This window comes from Hemiscyllium ocellatum, chromosome 3, assembly GCF_020745735.1.
Source record: "Hemiscyllium ocellatum isolate sHemOce1 chromosome 3, sHemOce1.pat.X.cur, whole genome shotgun sequence".
Lineage (NCBI taxonomy): Eukaryota > Metazoa > Chordata > Chondrichthyes > Orectolobiformes > Hemiscylliidae > Hemiscyllium > Hemiscyllium ocellatum.
Genome location: NC_083403.1, coordinates 19,072,285 through 19,086,944, shown reverse-complemented (window position 1 = coordinate 19,086,944; position 14,660 = coordinate 19,072,285). Strand labels below are relative to the sequence as shown.

The 14,660-nt window shown below is 40.4% G+C and overlaps 1 protein-coding gene across 1 annotated transcript in view; it reads right to left on the bottom strand.

Annotated features, from left to right (window-relative positions):
- The window catches only part of mrps5 (mitochondrial ribosomal protein S5), a 139,816-nt gene that overhangs the window by 111,544 nt on the left and 13,612 nt on the right, over positions 1-14,660 (bottom strand). The window contains exon 2 of the mRNA XM_060855883.1: positions 3,534-3,677. Within this exon, the coding sequence (XP_060711866.1) occupies positions 3,534-3,677 (144 nt within the window). The remainder of the gene's footprint in view (positions 1-3,533; positions 3,678-14,660) is intronic.

The window sequence follows — 14,660 nt, the reverse complement described above, 5'->3', positions numbered from 1 at the left end:
TCATAGAATCCTATAGTGTTATGATTCTAAACCACACCATCTCCAAATTGTGCTTTAAACTGATTAGGGCCTAATAACCTTTTTACTTTTAAATTAAGCAAAAAAAGTAAGATCTGGGGGGGGAATTCTAAGAAAATAAAACCACAGGATTCTATTTCTCTGAATGAAAAACGATGCTGTACAAGTAAGAGCATTAACAATGTAGAACACGTACTACTTATTTCTAACACAGTTAATTGACTGTGATTCAATATCACACAGAGCACATCAAATAGCAAATCCAAATCAACACAAATCCCATGGATTTCTCAGTAACTCCATACAGGTATGTCAGTGGGTCATCAAATCTCAAACTCCACAAGGAATTACAATCCTTTTGCCACATGGCTTTGAAACTACATCACAAGAACCATTCTCTCTTGGATTGCTCTACAATGGCTCATGTTCTGGTTGGTCACCCTGCTTTCCAGAGTTCATGCCACCCTGGACTCTGGAAACACCAGTACTAATTCACTGGCTTTCCTTCAGTTTTACACCAATGGCTAGCTTTACCAAGCTGGATCAGTTTCTGGGTTTCCCCAGAGTGCTAATTTTGCTCAGTTGTACAATTAAAGATGCTGCTTATGAGTTTTTCAACACACACCTGCAGCTGTACTAAACTATGAATGGCACCAGCTTCTTGCGAGTCCCCCCCACCTTTCTAAGCCCCTGAACCCGACAGTCTGATAGCTACTGGACTGTTAAAACAGAGAGATATTCAGCTGTTTCAGGACTTAAGGCATTGCCTCTCACCCAAAAGATGGCTCATCCACAGTGCAATATTCCCTCAAAAGTGTATGTCAGGGTTTAAAGAACAATTTAAATTTAACTACTTAAATCACAGGCTGAGGATCTGGAATAAAGCTTCGAGTGAGTCAGATGGTGTATAAAAATTAAATAAGATCCTTCTAGGGATTCAAAGCAATTTGGGTGAGGCAGATAAAATGGTGCAGTTAACTCACGCAACAGAATTGTTCACATATCAAAATGAGCAACAGTATTTGCACTTCATTGTTCAATGCCATTGGGTGACAAATTAGAAACTTGACTGAGGGAAAAACACCACCACTTTTGGTTGGTCTTAACAAAAAATGGAGCTCAGAGAGCCTGCATTTTAAAATATGAAAGTATGGCTCAATGATAGTGCCTTTTTCCATGCTCAGTCAGGCCAGAAAATCTTCATTACTAGTTGTATGCAAGGGTTACAAGAGACAGCTAACTGCAAATCCAACCAAAGGTTAAGAAGGGGGAAGTTGTTTTGTTGTGATTACATCTTCTGCCAAACATTGATTGAAAGCAAAAAATATTTTTGACATAGTTTGACCAACTTAGCACATTATGGACCGAAATAGACTAGGCCAGAAAGAATTGCGAAGCATCTAAAGGCTCCAGGGCGTGCACTGAACCTCATACTGAAGTCTTGCATTGCGATAACATTCCTGGTTCAATATTGCTTAAAGTTATTAGAGCATCTATCTCAACATTTTGTGGACTGAGTACATCAGAAGCTTAAATCTCATTAAATTTTTAGTGCAGATCTTTGCTGCTATTTAATTATTACTTTTAATAAACCCCATGGTTCATAGATTGTAGCTCAAGCCATACAATCTGCTACAGTGACTATATTTTTGTGATCCATGGACTAGAAGGTTATGAGTGTGTCATTCTCAATTAATTAATTACAATGTGGATATTTTCCTTTGATTTACAATAACCTATATTTATATAACATCTTGTAACATATTCTAAGGCATTTCGCATGATAATACTCCCAAGCTCACATTATGGATCATTGGGAGTTAGGAGTAGTAGTAATTGTTGGCAAGCACAAGAAAGGGACCCGGTATAGCCTAAAAATTGTGACTCCTGATTTTCACATCCTCAGAATAACAAAGTAAGCATTGCTCAAAATTTATTTCTGCTTGCAGATTACAAATCCAAGCCATAACTTGCAACTGATCATAACATTCAACTTTAAATATTCACACTCCAATATAAATTCTAAATAATATTAGAAGCTCTTAAAGTGAATATTCCCTCCACTCCTACAATTTATGTTAGTGACTGAAGAGAATATGGAGGTTATTTTGGACATTAAAATACTGACTAACCCAGTATTTTCTCCTGCCATATCCCTCAAAACCATAATGTGAAACAGCAGACAATTAGTCTGAGTGGCAGCCCTGCTGGCCTCACAGTGCCAGGAGCCAGGTTCGATTCTAGCCTCGGGCGACTGTCTGTGTGGAGTTTGCATGGGCTTCCTCCCACAATCCAAAGATGTGCAGGTTAGGTGAATTGCTTAATTGTCCATAGTGTTCAGGGATGTTGGTCAGGGGAAAATGTGGAATGGGTTTGGGTGGGTTGCTTGCAGAGGGGTGGTGTGGACTTGTTGGGCCATTTTGTTTCCACACTGTAGGAATGCTACAATTCTTTGAACAATTAAACATTAAAGCTTAATCACAGGAATATTTCAATGGAAAGGTGGCACTTGGGAGCAGGACGGAGAGAAGGAATTATTAAGTTGCACAAAGTTTCCACTAAAGTTTCTCAGACCATTTCAATGGGATTGTGCATGCATGTAATTTATTTACTGAGTGATATGATTTAAAAGTAACCAACCAAGCTTTAGTCTTAAGCAAGATGAAGGTTAATTTATACAAAAAATACAAAGATACTTGAATAAAATGTAAAGTTATAACTAAGGAAGATTAACTGCAGATAAGAATGGAAAATACTTAAAAAGATGAAGTGAAGTGTAGTTTAGTCCTTTAAGAAACCCATAGCTTGCAGACGAAATGTTGGTTGTTCTTCATAGCTAACATGCTCCAACCCATGTTAAATCCTGGTGAATCTCCTCTGCACCCCAGCTGAAACTGTATTTTAAATGTGTTACATGTTTGTTAAATTGTCAGACCTTTCAAGTTGGTAACACCACTTAAAAATCAATATCTACCTACTGCAAAACCAAATTTATTACAGACACGGCACCGCACATTTTGAACAAATCCAAAACTCAACTTCATTATTTTTGGATGTGATAAAATGTTCTCTAAGGAGTTAAGGACGAAAATAATCCAGATAGGAATATTGTACCTCCTCACTTTGCAAAGACAGATTGTACATCGCTTTGCTGCTGGCACAGATGGTATAAATCAGTTTGAACAGCCTCCAGTATTAACAATTTATAATGCAACAAAATAATCAAAAACTGTTCTTCGTGCTGAGCAGCAGCATGGTGTCAATCTGACCAGGTCAGAATGAAACGCAGCTACAATACTAATATGTACACGCATGCATCTACTTTTCAGCTTCACCTGAAAATGCTAATTTCAGGAGCTCCTTGGTTAACTAATAAAATCATCTTACTTCTCATTTTTAACAACATTAACAAACCTAGCCTCGAAATTCTGAATATTAGCAAGTAAATGGAAACACTAAATGTCATAGATATTAAAATCCTTTGGCCACTTTTAGCATCAGGAAAATAAACTTACATTTGTTGAAGAAGCTGCTGTATCTATACTGATGGAACACAAAAGGGAGTGGCATCAATGTGGTCAATCCAGTCTGGGGTAGCGAGGTACACTGAAGAAAGGGGCAGACTGTCCACTTCCCAATAGTGGTCGCACATACCTTTCCTACAAAAAGAAGGGGTAGAGATAGAAAAACAGGTTTTATAAAGTCAAAAATGTGACAGCACAAAATTGCAGGCTGTTAAAGAATATTAAGATGGTAAATAGTAAGACATAGGACAGAATTTCTGTCCCTAATATAAACACAAAATTTCAAAGACAACTGGTCAGTTGGCCATGTTGCAGAAGCTAGGATGTTTCAAAATTTGAAGATCCCTTGTAGCCCAAATGCAGTAATTATGCAGGATTCAAATGCATTGGTTTCATTGTTTCTAGACAAGTTCTTTGCAAGATTACACTGCAAATAAGAAACTTAGCAGCATTCAGTACAAGAAACATCTTCAACATTCTGTAGAAAACACTTTGTATTTGTTTATTATATCCTGATTTTAGATATAATTTAAGTGATTTGAATTTTGGAACTGAAGTCTGTTCTGGATTAATGGGCCAATGGGTAGAAGCTTGGCAGATGGAGTTTAATTTGGATAAATGTGAGGTATTGCATTTTGGTAAGACAAGCTAGGGCAGGACTAATATAATTAATGGCACAGCCTTGGCTTGTGTTGTAGAACAGAGACACCTAGGGGTGCAGGTCCATAATTCTTTGAAATGTGTGTCAAGTATATAGGGCGGTTGCCTTCATTGCTCAGATCATTGAGTATACAATTGGAACTGAATGTTGAGGTTGTACAGGGCATTGGTGAGGCCTCTTCTAGAGTGCTGTGCGCTTTTGGTCGCCCTGCTATGGGAAGGATATTATTATACTGGAGGGGGTTTGGAAAAAGATTTACCAGGATGTTGCCAGGAATGAAGGGTTTGAATGAAAAAAATAAGCAGGATAGGGTGGGATTTTTTTCAACTCGTGGGTAGAAAGTGGAGGGTGACCTGAGAGGTTTAGAAAATCATGAGCAGATAAGATAAACAGCAAAGGTCTTTTCCCCAAGGTGGGGGGGGGGGGGGGGGGGGGGGGGGGGGGGGGGGGAGTTTAAAACTAGGGGTCATATTTTTTTAAAGGTGAGAGGAGAAAGATTTAAAAAAGGACATGAGGGGCAATTTTATTTTCTTTAGAACATGTATATCTGTTATTGTGTGGAATGAACTGCCAGACAAAGTGGCAGATGCAGCTACAGTTACAATATTTAAAATAAATAAGTACATGAATAGGAAAAGGTTGGAGGGATATGGGCCAAATGCAAGCAGGTGGAACTGTATTAGTTTAGGAACATGGTTGGCATGGACTAATTGGACTGAAGGGTCTGCTTCCATACTGTATGACTCCAAGACATCAAATTTTGTTTGCTTTATTCTCCCCCCCTCCCCCCATTTTAATGCAACAGATGCATATTGACAGGTGTGGAAGGTTCGAGTTATAAAGAAAAGCTATATAGACTGGGACTTTTTTTTACTGGACATAGGAGGTTAAGATGTGACTTTATAGAAGTTGATAAAATAATGGCGCATACGGAGAGGGATAATGGTAGTTGTCTTTTCCTAGGATGGGCGATTTCAAGACTAGGGGGCACATTTTTAAGATGAGAGAGGAGAGAGAGATTTAAAAAAGACATGGGACAAATTATTTTACACAGGATGGTTCGCATGTAGAATGAACTTCCTGAGGAAGTAGTAGATGTGGGTACAATTTCAACATATAAAAGGCATTTGGACAGATACATGAATAGGAAAAGTTTGGACAGACATGGGCCAGAAGTAGGCAGGTGGAATTAGTTTAGTTTGGGATTATGTTCGGCATGAACTGGTTGGACCAAAGAATGTTTCCATTCTGTTTGACTATGATATCAGAGATGGAAAAAAATTGGAATAAATAAAATTGGAAGCATATCCAAATTACAGATATTAACCTCACATGAACAAGCAATCAACTGCAAGCAAGGTTGAACAGAGTTCCATCTGTTGCACAGATTTCCAAAGTTATATAAATACAGCACTAACTGCAAAAGTTTCCAGCATGCACCAGATTATATAGAAGCTGGAAAATACCACAATACTACTTCACATGAATGTTTGTCCAGATGTTTATGCAGCTCAGAATGAAGGCAGGAACCACAAAGTTGAACACTATAAGATTAGTCTTGTTTCAGAATAAGCACAAAATTGATAATACACAAATGTAAGATTTATTTGCAAAATTAAGTAATGACATATTTTGCTCCTACTGGTATGAAAATTTAAAGACAGGCAAGCAACACTTCTCTCCTGAGATATCCCTGCTTAAAGCCATTGGAGATTTGGAAGGAGCTTAAGATGTTGTTGCATGTCCATATTAATTTCTGTGAAACTGAGTCAGCAAGGCCAACAAACGGTGGTGAGCAACCAGGTTTATCCAAAGATTTTGCAAGTACCACTTTTGTTCAGTGTTGAACGCCTTGGTGACGTCTAAGAAAGGAATGCAGGTCTTTGATTTGCTCAGGAGACTTTTTTTTACATTGATATAAGTACAAATGCTATTTCTGCAGTGCCTGGATTTGCTTTGAAGCTTCAATAGGATTCTGGGAGGTTTTTTAGATTAGATTAGATTACTTACAGTGTGGAAACAGGCCCTTCGGCCCAACAAGTCCACACCGACCCGCCGAAGCGCAACCCACCCAAACCCCTACATTTACCCCTTACCTAACACTTCAGTGATGGTTGACAAGCCTGTTCAGAATACTTTAGCCAGTTTCTGTCCAGCAGTAGTAAGGAAGTGATCCCACAGTAGTTGCAGCAATATAACTTTTGCCCATTATTTTTGGACAAGGCAATGATAACAAGACCAGAATGACCTTGTGAAATGTTGAGTTTACATTATGGGAAGGACAGCCTGAAGGCTTTGGGTGGAATACCATTAAATCCAGGGACCCTTCTTTAACAAATGGTTGTGCACTTAGCATTGAAGAGAATTTCCAAGTGCTGAGACCAGCGTCCCAGAATGAACTCTTTGGTTCTTATATAGTTTCTTGCTATTGACACTCATCAGGGGATTTTTAGGTTTGATATGCTGACCCATAGACAGACTTTAGTGCTTCACAGAAGCTTATGTTGCTAGTAACAGCGGACAGTTGAGATGTTTTTTATTCCCACAAGTGCAATCCAATCATTTTGGATGTTTCTTAGTTTCTGCTGAAGGTTGCTGAACACTATTATAGGCTGTCATGTTCTCTTGGCTAGCCAGCCATACTAGGTCATCTTAACACCAGCATTATCCTGCAAAACATAGCAGTTGCTTTCTCAACTTGCCCAAACACTTGTAAACAATTTTTCATCTTATCTTAGAACTTTCAGCTCCTGAAATCTCTTTAGTATTGAACCCTTGACTTAAACTGCCTTTGCTCATTTCATGCTTGTCTGAATTAAGTTTCCACTGCCACATCTCTTTATTCTACCAGCTCCTGAGGTGTATCAATACGCTTCTCACAATTCATAATATCTAAAAGTTGAATCATTTGCAAGTTGCAAAATTCTCTCCCATCATACAATTTTAAATAGATCTAGAAAAACAGTAATCCTCTTACGAGCCCCAGGAAAACCCTTTCTGTAATTTAAAAAAAACCATTCAAGCACAACACAACTAGTTTATTAGAAAACCTTGATCAAATTAAACAATGAACGGCCCTTAACAAGCCCATTTTTTTTTTCTTACAGCTGGACTCTTATTAGTTTTACTGGCTTATAACCAAAACGTTTAGAAATAGTGACCTCTCCTTCTGAAAGGGCAGTCTGTAAAAAAAGGGAGTAGCATCCTCATTCCAGCAGACTTCTATCCTCCACTGAGCAAGGGCTCCAAGAGCTAACTGGCCACTGGGCCCAGGGATATAAGTGGCATACAGGTTGTGGCAGTGATGCCCATGTCCTTGCACCTCTCAGATATTCTGAACAGCCAACGTGGCTGTATAGGGAGAAGACTCATTTCTCTAAGCCTTCACTTTCAACCTGCCGGTAATACAACAGATGGCTTCCTCGCCAGACAGGGCCATGTGCAGAACCATGGGCTCCCCTTGATTAATCTATATTTTTACATCATAACACGTTAACATCACAAACAAATTAGGACAAATTATCCATTTGCATGGCCCAACAATCAACTATTTATCACTTGATTATTGTATTAGCACCTTTGGAATGATCATCAGATATCAAACCATGCAATGATACAACGCCAGCACTGGATGCACTAATCAGTTTTCAATCAGGTCTGAAGACCAAATAAAAACACTTCTTAAATATTAAATATAACCTTAAAAGTACACAAAGTTGAAACTTATGACTCCTACAAAGTTACAAAATTGCTCGTGCTGCACATTCTTATTTCACCTGCACTATTGCCCAGAATCAATGAAATTTTCAATTTACTGTTGCTTATTGGATTTGTTGTTTGGGATTTCAGCTGCCTGAAAACGGATACAATTTTTGTAGCAGCATTTAATAGGTGCCCAGGAAACATAAATCAATATAGATAATGTTCACCTCAAACTCCAGGCAACACAAAATAAAGAATATCTCATTTAATGCATCATGGTCTGCACTGATCATCCACTCAATATAAAAAGCAGCAGCAGTCATAATGCTGGAAGGCCAGAATGTAATCCTAACCATGGGGGTTAAATTAAAGCGCCCACACAGCAACATAATGAATAACTGTATTAATTCACATCCTCTTATGGTTAGCACTGCTGCCTCACAGTGCCAGCGACCCAAGTTTGATCCCAGCCTCAGGTGACTGACTGTCTATCTGTGTGGAGTGTGCACAGTCTCCCCGTGTCTGCATGGATTTCCTCAAAATGCTCTGGTTTCCTCCCACAATACAGAGATGTACAGATTAAGTGAATTGGCCAAGCTAAATTGCCCATAGTGTCCAGGGATGTTAGGATAGGTGCATTAGGCAGGGGTATATGTAGAGTAGTGGGAGAATGGACCTGGGTGGGTTAAAGTCGTTTAGGGAAGGACATCTGTCATGGGACTCCAGACCTATAGCAATGTGGTTGACTCTTAACTGCCCTCTGAAGTGGCCACCAAGCCAATTGGTTGTATCAAACCACAATATGTCCTCAAACAAAAGGAAAAATAAAATTGGATGAACCACCTGGAATCAATTTTGCCACCTTAACAACAGCAAACATTGCTCTGTTGACCTTGCAATGTCCTCCTTCCAAACATATGGGGACTTGTACTAAAACTGGGGAGCAGTCTCACAGCAGAGTCAAGCAACACCCTGGGAGTCTTCAATATGGACTCGGACCCCATAAAGTCTCAAGGCATTAGGTCAACATTGGTAAGGGAACCTATTGCCAATTACCAGCCACCTTTCCCCTCAGCTAATGAATCAGTCCATCTCAATGTTGAACACTACTTGGAGGAAGCACGAAGGTAGTGAGAACACATATTATATTCTGGGTGGGACTTTCATCACCAAGAGTGGCTTAGCAGACCCATTACTGAATGATTGGTCAAAGAGATGTACAGCATGGAAACAAACTCTTCGGTCCAACCCGACCAGATATCCCAACCCAAATCTAGTCCCACCTGCCAGCACCTGGCCCATCCCTCCAAACCCTTCCTATTCATATATCCATCCAAATGCCTCTTAAATGTTGCAATTGTACCTGCCTCCACCACATCCTCTGGCAGCTTATTCCATACACGTACCACCCTCTGCCTGAAAAAGTTGCCCTTTAGGTCTCTTTTATATCTTTCCCCTCTCACCCTAAACCTATGCCCTCTAGTTCTGGACTCCCTAACCCCAGGGAAAAGACTTTGCCTATTTATCCTATCCATGCCCCTCATAATAATTTTGTAAACCTCTATAAGGTCACCCCTCAGCCTCCAACGCTATAGGGAAAACAGCCCCAGCCTGTTCAATCTCTCCCTGTAGCTCAGATCCTTCAACCCTGGCAACATCCTTGTAAATCTTTTCTGAACCCTTACAATAGGAAGGAGACCAGAATCGCATGCAATATTCCAACAGTGGCCTAACCAATGTCCTGTACAGCTGCAACATGACCTCCCAACTCCTGTACTCAATACTCTGCCCAATAAAGGAATATACATCTTAAAGAAATATACACTGGCCTTGCAGCAGGTGGTGAAAAATCCTCACCAATTTGCCCGCCTACACCAGAATAGGTAAGAATGATCACCACACTGTCCTTGGGGAGATCAAGTCCCATCTTCACATTGAGGATACCCTATATAGTGTTATGTGGTACTGTGTACCATGTACAAGATGCACTGCAGAAATTTACTAAAGCTCCTCCATGCATCCATACCCAAGACCACTACTATCTAGAAAGACAAGGGCAGCAGATACATGGGAACATTGCCAGCTTCAAGTTTCCCTCTAAGCAACACAGAACCCTGTCTTGAAAATGTACTGCTGTTCCTCAGGTGTCACTGGGTCAAAATACTGGAACCCCTCGCTAACAACACTGTGGGGTCACTGACACCGGCAGCTCACCATCACTTTGTCCAGGGCAACTAGTGTTGGGCAATAAATGATGGACCAGGTAACAATGCCCACATACCAACAGGAGTAAAAATAACATGGGTAATTGTGTCTCAATGGGATGCAGCACCTTTAAGTTCTGAAGGCGATTCTCTCTTATGGCACCAATATGTCAGAGATATACATAATGTTTTTTTTAATTCAATATCAGACATTTACAAGCATATACATTTATTAAATGTAGTAAATGCAGTAAGACATAGAGAAATTCTGCTTTTGTTTCTAGTTGAAAGCAGGATGGTGTAGTCCAGATTTTTAATAATAAGGGGAATAAGAGACAGACCTGGGACAATAAGTTATACATTATAAAGAAAACACTTGTTTTTCAGGTGTACAAGTTTCCTGTAACATGCTGACCAGGCTTGGTTTCAATGAAGTAAGTGACACAAAAACCTAAATGAATAGTATTTATTTTGAGAAATTCCATCACTATAAGAAAACAAAAACAGAGCAGTGATTTGAAGAATCAACTGCCTATCTTTGTGGGAGACATCTACACACAATAAAATATCTTAATCTAAACCACAACGCCCACATAAATAAAAGCTGGGTGACATTATAGGGGTTTATTAATTCCAGGAAAATTAGATATATTACATTGTTCCACTTCTGGCACTTCAGAGATTTTTTTTTGAAAAGGTGGCTTAATCAATCTAATCAATAGAATTATGATTTTGTTTCTTTTTGTAAAGCTGATTTTGACCTTGTAAAAATCTTTAGAACATGTCCAAGTGCCTGGTGTGCCCAGTGGGGTAAAGGCTTCACCATGAATACATATTGAAGGATTTTTAAAATTTTTGTTCAGCAATGGCAGAAGTAGCGTCTGAACAAAGAAAGTGCTGAATCTACCAGCTTCTATGCTCCAGCTCCTATCCAAAATGAAGAGCGTGCTGTCACTTATTAAAAATGAGCTTTTGAAGGACTGCAAAGCAGAAATTTGCAAAGTTAAATTAATACAGGCAAGAACTGCATTATCTACTGAACAAGAATTAATAGTGGAGTCATGCTGCTGAACTGAATCTGCCAAAGATTTCAAAGTGGATTTTCTAGCAATTGCTGCATTGGAACACAAATGACATTGATAGTTAACATAAATTAGTTCACTATATTTTAGTAGCCATGGGCTCAGTATTTAGATTCTCAACTAAGTCAGTAAGTTGTGGGTTCAAGTCCCAGTTTGGAGACATGAACACAAGATGTAGACAAGCACACTACTGATGGAGCTGTCATACATTTTTGATGTTAAAGGAAATCTCTGTCCTCAAAAGATTCCACAGGTCTATTCAAGGACAAGTTGGAACGATCTGGACAATGTTTGTGCGAAGACTTGTAGCTCGGGTGCTCGTTGTTGTGGTTCTGTTCGCCGAGCTGGAAGTTTTTGTTGCAAACGTTTCGTCCCCTGGCTAGGCGACATCATCAGTGCTTTGGATCCTCCTGCGAAGCGCTTCTTTGATGTTTCTTCCGGTATTTATAGTGGTCTCTCCTTGCCGCTTCCGGGTGTCAGTTTCAGCTGTCCGCTGTAGTGGTTGGTATATTGGGTCCAGGTCGATGTGTTTGTTGATGGAGTTTGTGGATGAATGCCATGCCTCTAGGAATTCCCTGGCTGTTCTCTGTCTGGCTTGCCCTATGATAGTAGTGTTTTCCCAGTCGAATTCATGTTGCTTGTTGTCTGCGTGTGTGGCTACTAGGGATAGCTGGTCGTGTCGTTTCGTGGCTAGTTGATGTTCATGTATGCGGATTGTTAGCTGTCTTCTTGTTTGTCCTATATAGTGTTTTGTGCAGTCCTTGCATGGTATTTTGTAAACTACATTAGTTTTACTCATGTTGGGTATCGGGTCCTTTGTTCTAGTGAGTTGTTGTCTGAGTGTGGCTGTTGGTTTGTGTGCCGTTATGAGTCCTAAGGGTCGCAGTAGTCTGGCTGTCAGTTCTGAAACGCTCCTGATGTATGGTAGTGTGGCTAGTCCTTTTGGTTGTGGCATGTCCTCGTTCCGTGGTCTGTCTCTTAGGCATCTGTTGATAAAGTTGCGCGGGTATCCGTTTTTGGCGAATACCTTGTATAGGTGTTCCTCTTCCTCTTTTTGCAGTTCTGGTGTACTGCAGTGTGTTGTGGCCCTGTTGAATAGTGTCCTGATGCAGCTTCGTTTGTGTGTGTTGGGGTGGTTATTTTCATGGTTTAGGACTTGGTCTGTGTGTGTTGTTTTCCTGTGTACCCTTGTGGTGAATTCTCCGTTCGGTGTTCTCTGTACTATCACGTCTAGGAATGGGAGTTGGCTATCCTTTTCTTCTTCTCTCATGAATCGGATTCCTGTGAGTGTGGCGTTGATGATCCGGTGTGTATTTTCTATTTCCATGTTTTTGATGATTACAAACGTGTCATCGACATATCTGACCCAGAGTTTGGGTTGAATTTGTGGTAGGGCTGTTTGTTCTAACCTTTGCATAACTGCCTCTGCTATGAGTCCCGAGATTGGTGATCCCATGGGTGTTCCGTTGATTTGTTCGTATATCTGGTTGTTGAATGTAAAGTGTGTAGTGAGGCACAAGTCCAGTAGTTTAAGTATACCGTCTTTGTTGATAGGTTCCGCCTCCTGACAAAACCCTAGCCAGAGAAACAATAGCTAACCTACTGGACTTACAGAACAGAAAACAGGACGCGGAACCTATCAACAAAGACAGTATACTTAAACTACTGGACTTGTGCCTCACTACACACTTTACATTCAACAACCAGATATACGAACAAATCAACGGAACACCCATGGGATCACCAATCTCGGGACTCATAGCAGAGGCAGTTATGCAAAGGTTAGAACAAACAGCCCTACCACAAATTCAACCCAAACTCTGGGTCAGATATGTCGATGACACGTTTGTAATCATCAAAAACATGGAAATAGAAAATACACACCGGATCATCAACGCCACACTCACAGGAATCCGATTCATGAGAGAAGAAGAAAAGGATAGCCAACTCCCATTCCTAGACGTGATAGTACAGAGAACACCGAACGGAGAATTCACCACAAGGGTACACAGGAAAACAACACACACAGACCAAGTCCTAAACTATGAAAGTAACCACCCCAACACACACAAACGAAGCTGCATCAGGACACTATTCAAAAGGGCCACAACACACTGCAGTACACCAGAACTGCAAAAAGAGGAAGAGGAACACCTATACAAGGTATTCGCCAAAAACGGATACCCGCGCAACTTTATCAACAGATGCCTAAGAGACAGACCACGGAACGAGGACATGCCACAACCAAAAGGACTAGCCACACTACCATACATCAGGAGCGTTTCAGAACTGACAGCCAGACTACTGCGACCCTTAGGACTCATAACGGCACACAAACCAACAGCCACACTCAGACAACAACTCACTAGAACAAAGGACCCGATACCCAACATGAGCAAAACTAATGTAGTTTACAAAATACCATGCAAGGACTGCACAAAACACTATATAGGACAAACAGGAAGACAGCTAACAATCCGCATACATGAACATCAACTAGCCACGAAACGACACGACCAGCTATCCCTAGTAGCCACACACGCAGACAACAAGCAACATGAATTCGACTGGGAAAACACTACTATCATAGGGCAAGCCAGACAGAGAACAGCCAGGGAATTCCTAGAGGCATGGCATTCATCCACAAACTCCATCAACAAACACATCGACCTGGACCCAATATACCAACCACTACAGCGGACAGCTGAAACTGACACCCGGAAGCGGCAAGGACAGACCACTATAAATACCGGAAGAAACATCGCAGGAGGCTCCAAAGCACTGATGATGTCACCTAGCCAGGGGACGAAACTTTTGCAACAAAAACTTCCAGCTCGGCGAACAGAACCACAACAACGATCTGGACAATACTGATCTTTTGGTTTAGCAAGACGTCATGTATTTTAAGACCTTCATGTGTGCGAAGTAGCAGGCTTTTTATTATATTACAGCAGGCCAAAAATAGACTATTGAGGCATTCAACAGCTTTGAGCCATCAACAAGTGAAATCCCAAGGTACTGTTTAGCATGGTCAGATGAATAAAAGCCATTGGATGAATGGCTCAGATATACATCATAGCTGAAAGATTGAAGACTTTATGGTCTAGAAAAGGTTGTACCTCTACCTAAACTGTTTCAGAGTCATTATGAAACAGGTATCTGTCCAACAAAAAGCACGGCAAATCCAATCAGGCCAATTGCTATCCTACCCATCTCCTAATTGACGACAAAGCAATACAACCTTTAAACATCTCCATTAATAACGCCTCTAGAATTTTCAAAACCTTGGTAAGCTTCATTGTTCCATACTATCAAACAAACATTTATTTTTCTCTGGAAATTTCCAGAAGTTTGATTCAGTCTTTCCCTCAGATTTCCAAAACTTTCATCTATAAGCATCTTGTACTAACTCCTATATATTAACCAAAGCAATCTTCACCACAACATAGTCGGCAGACCACACATCTAA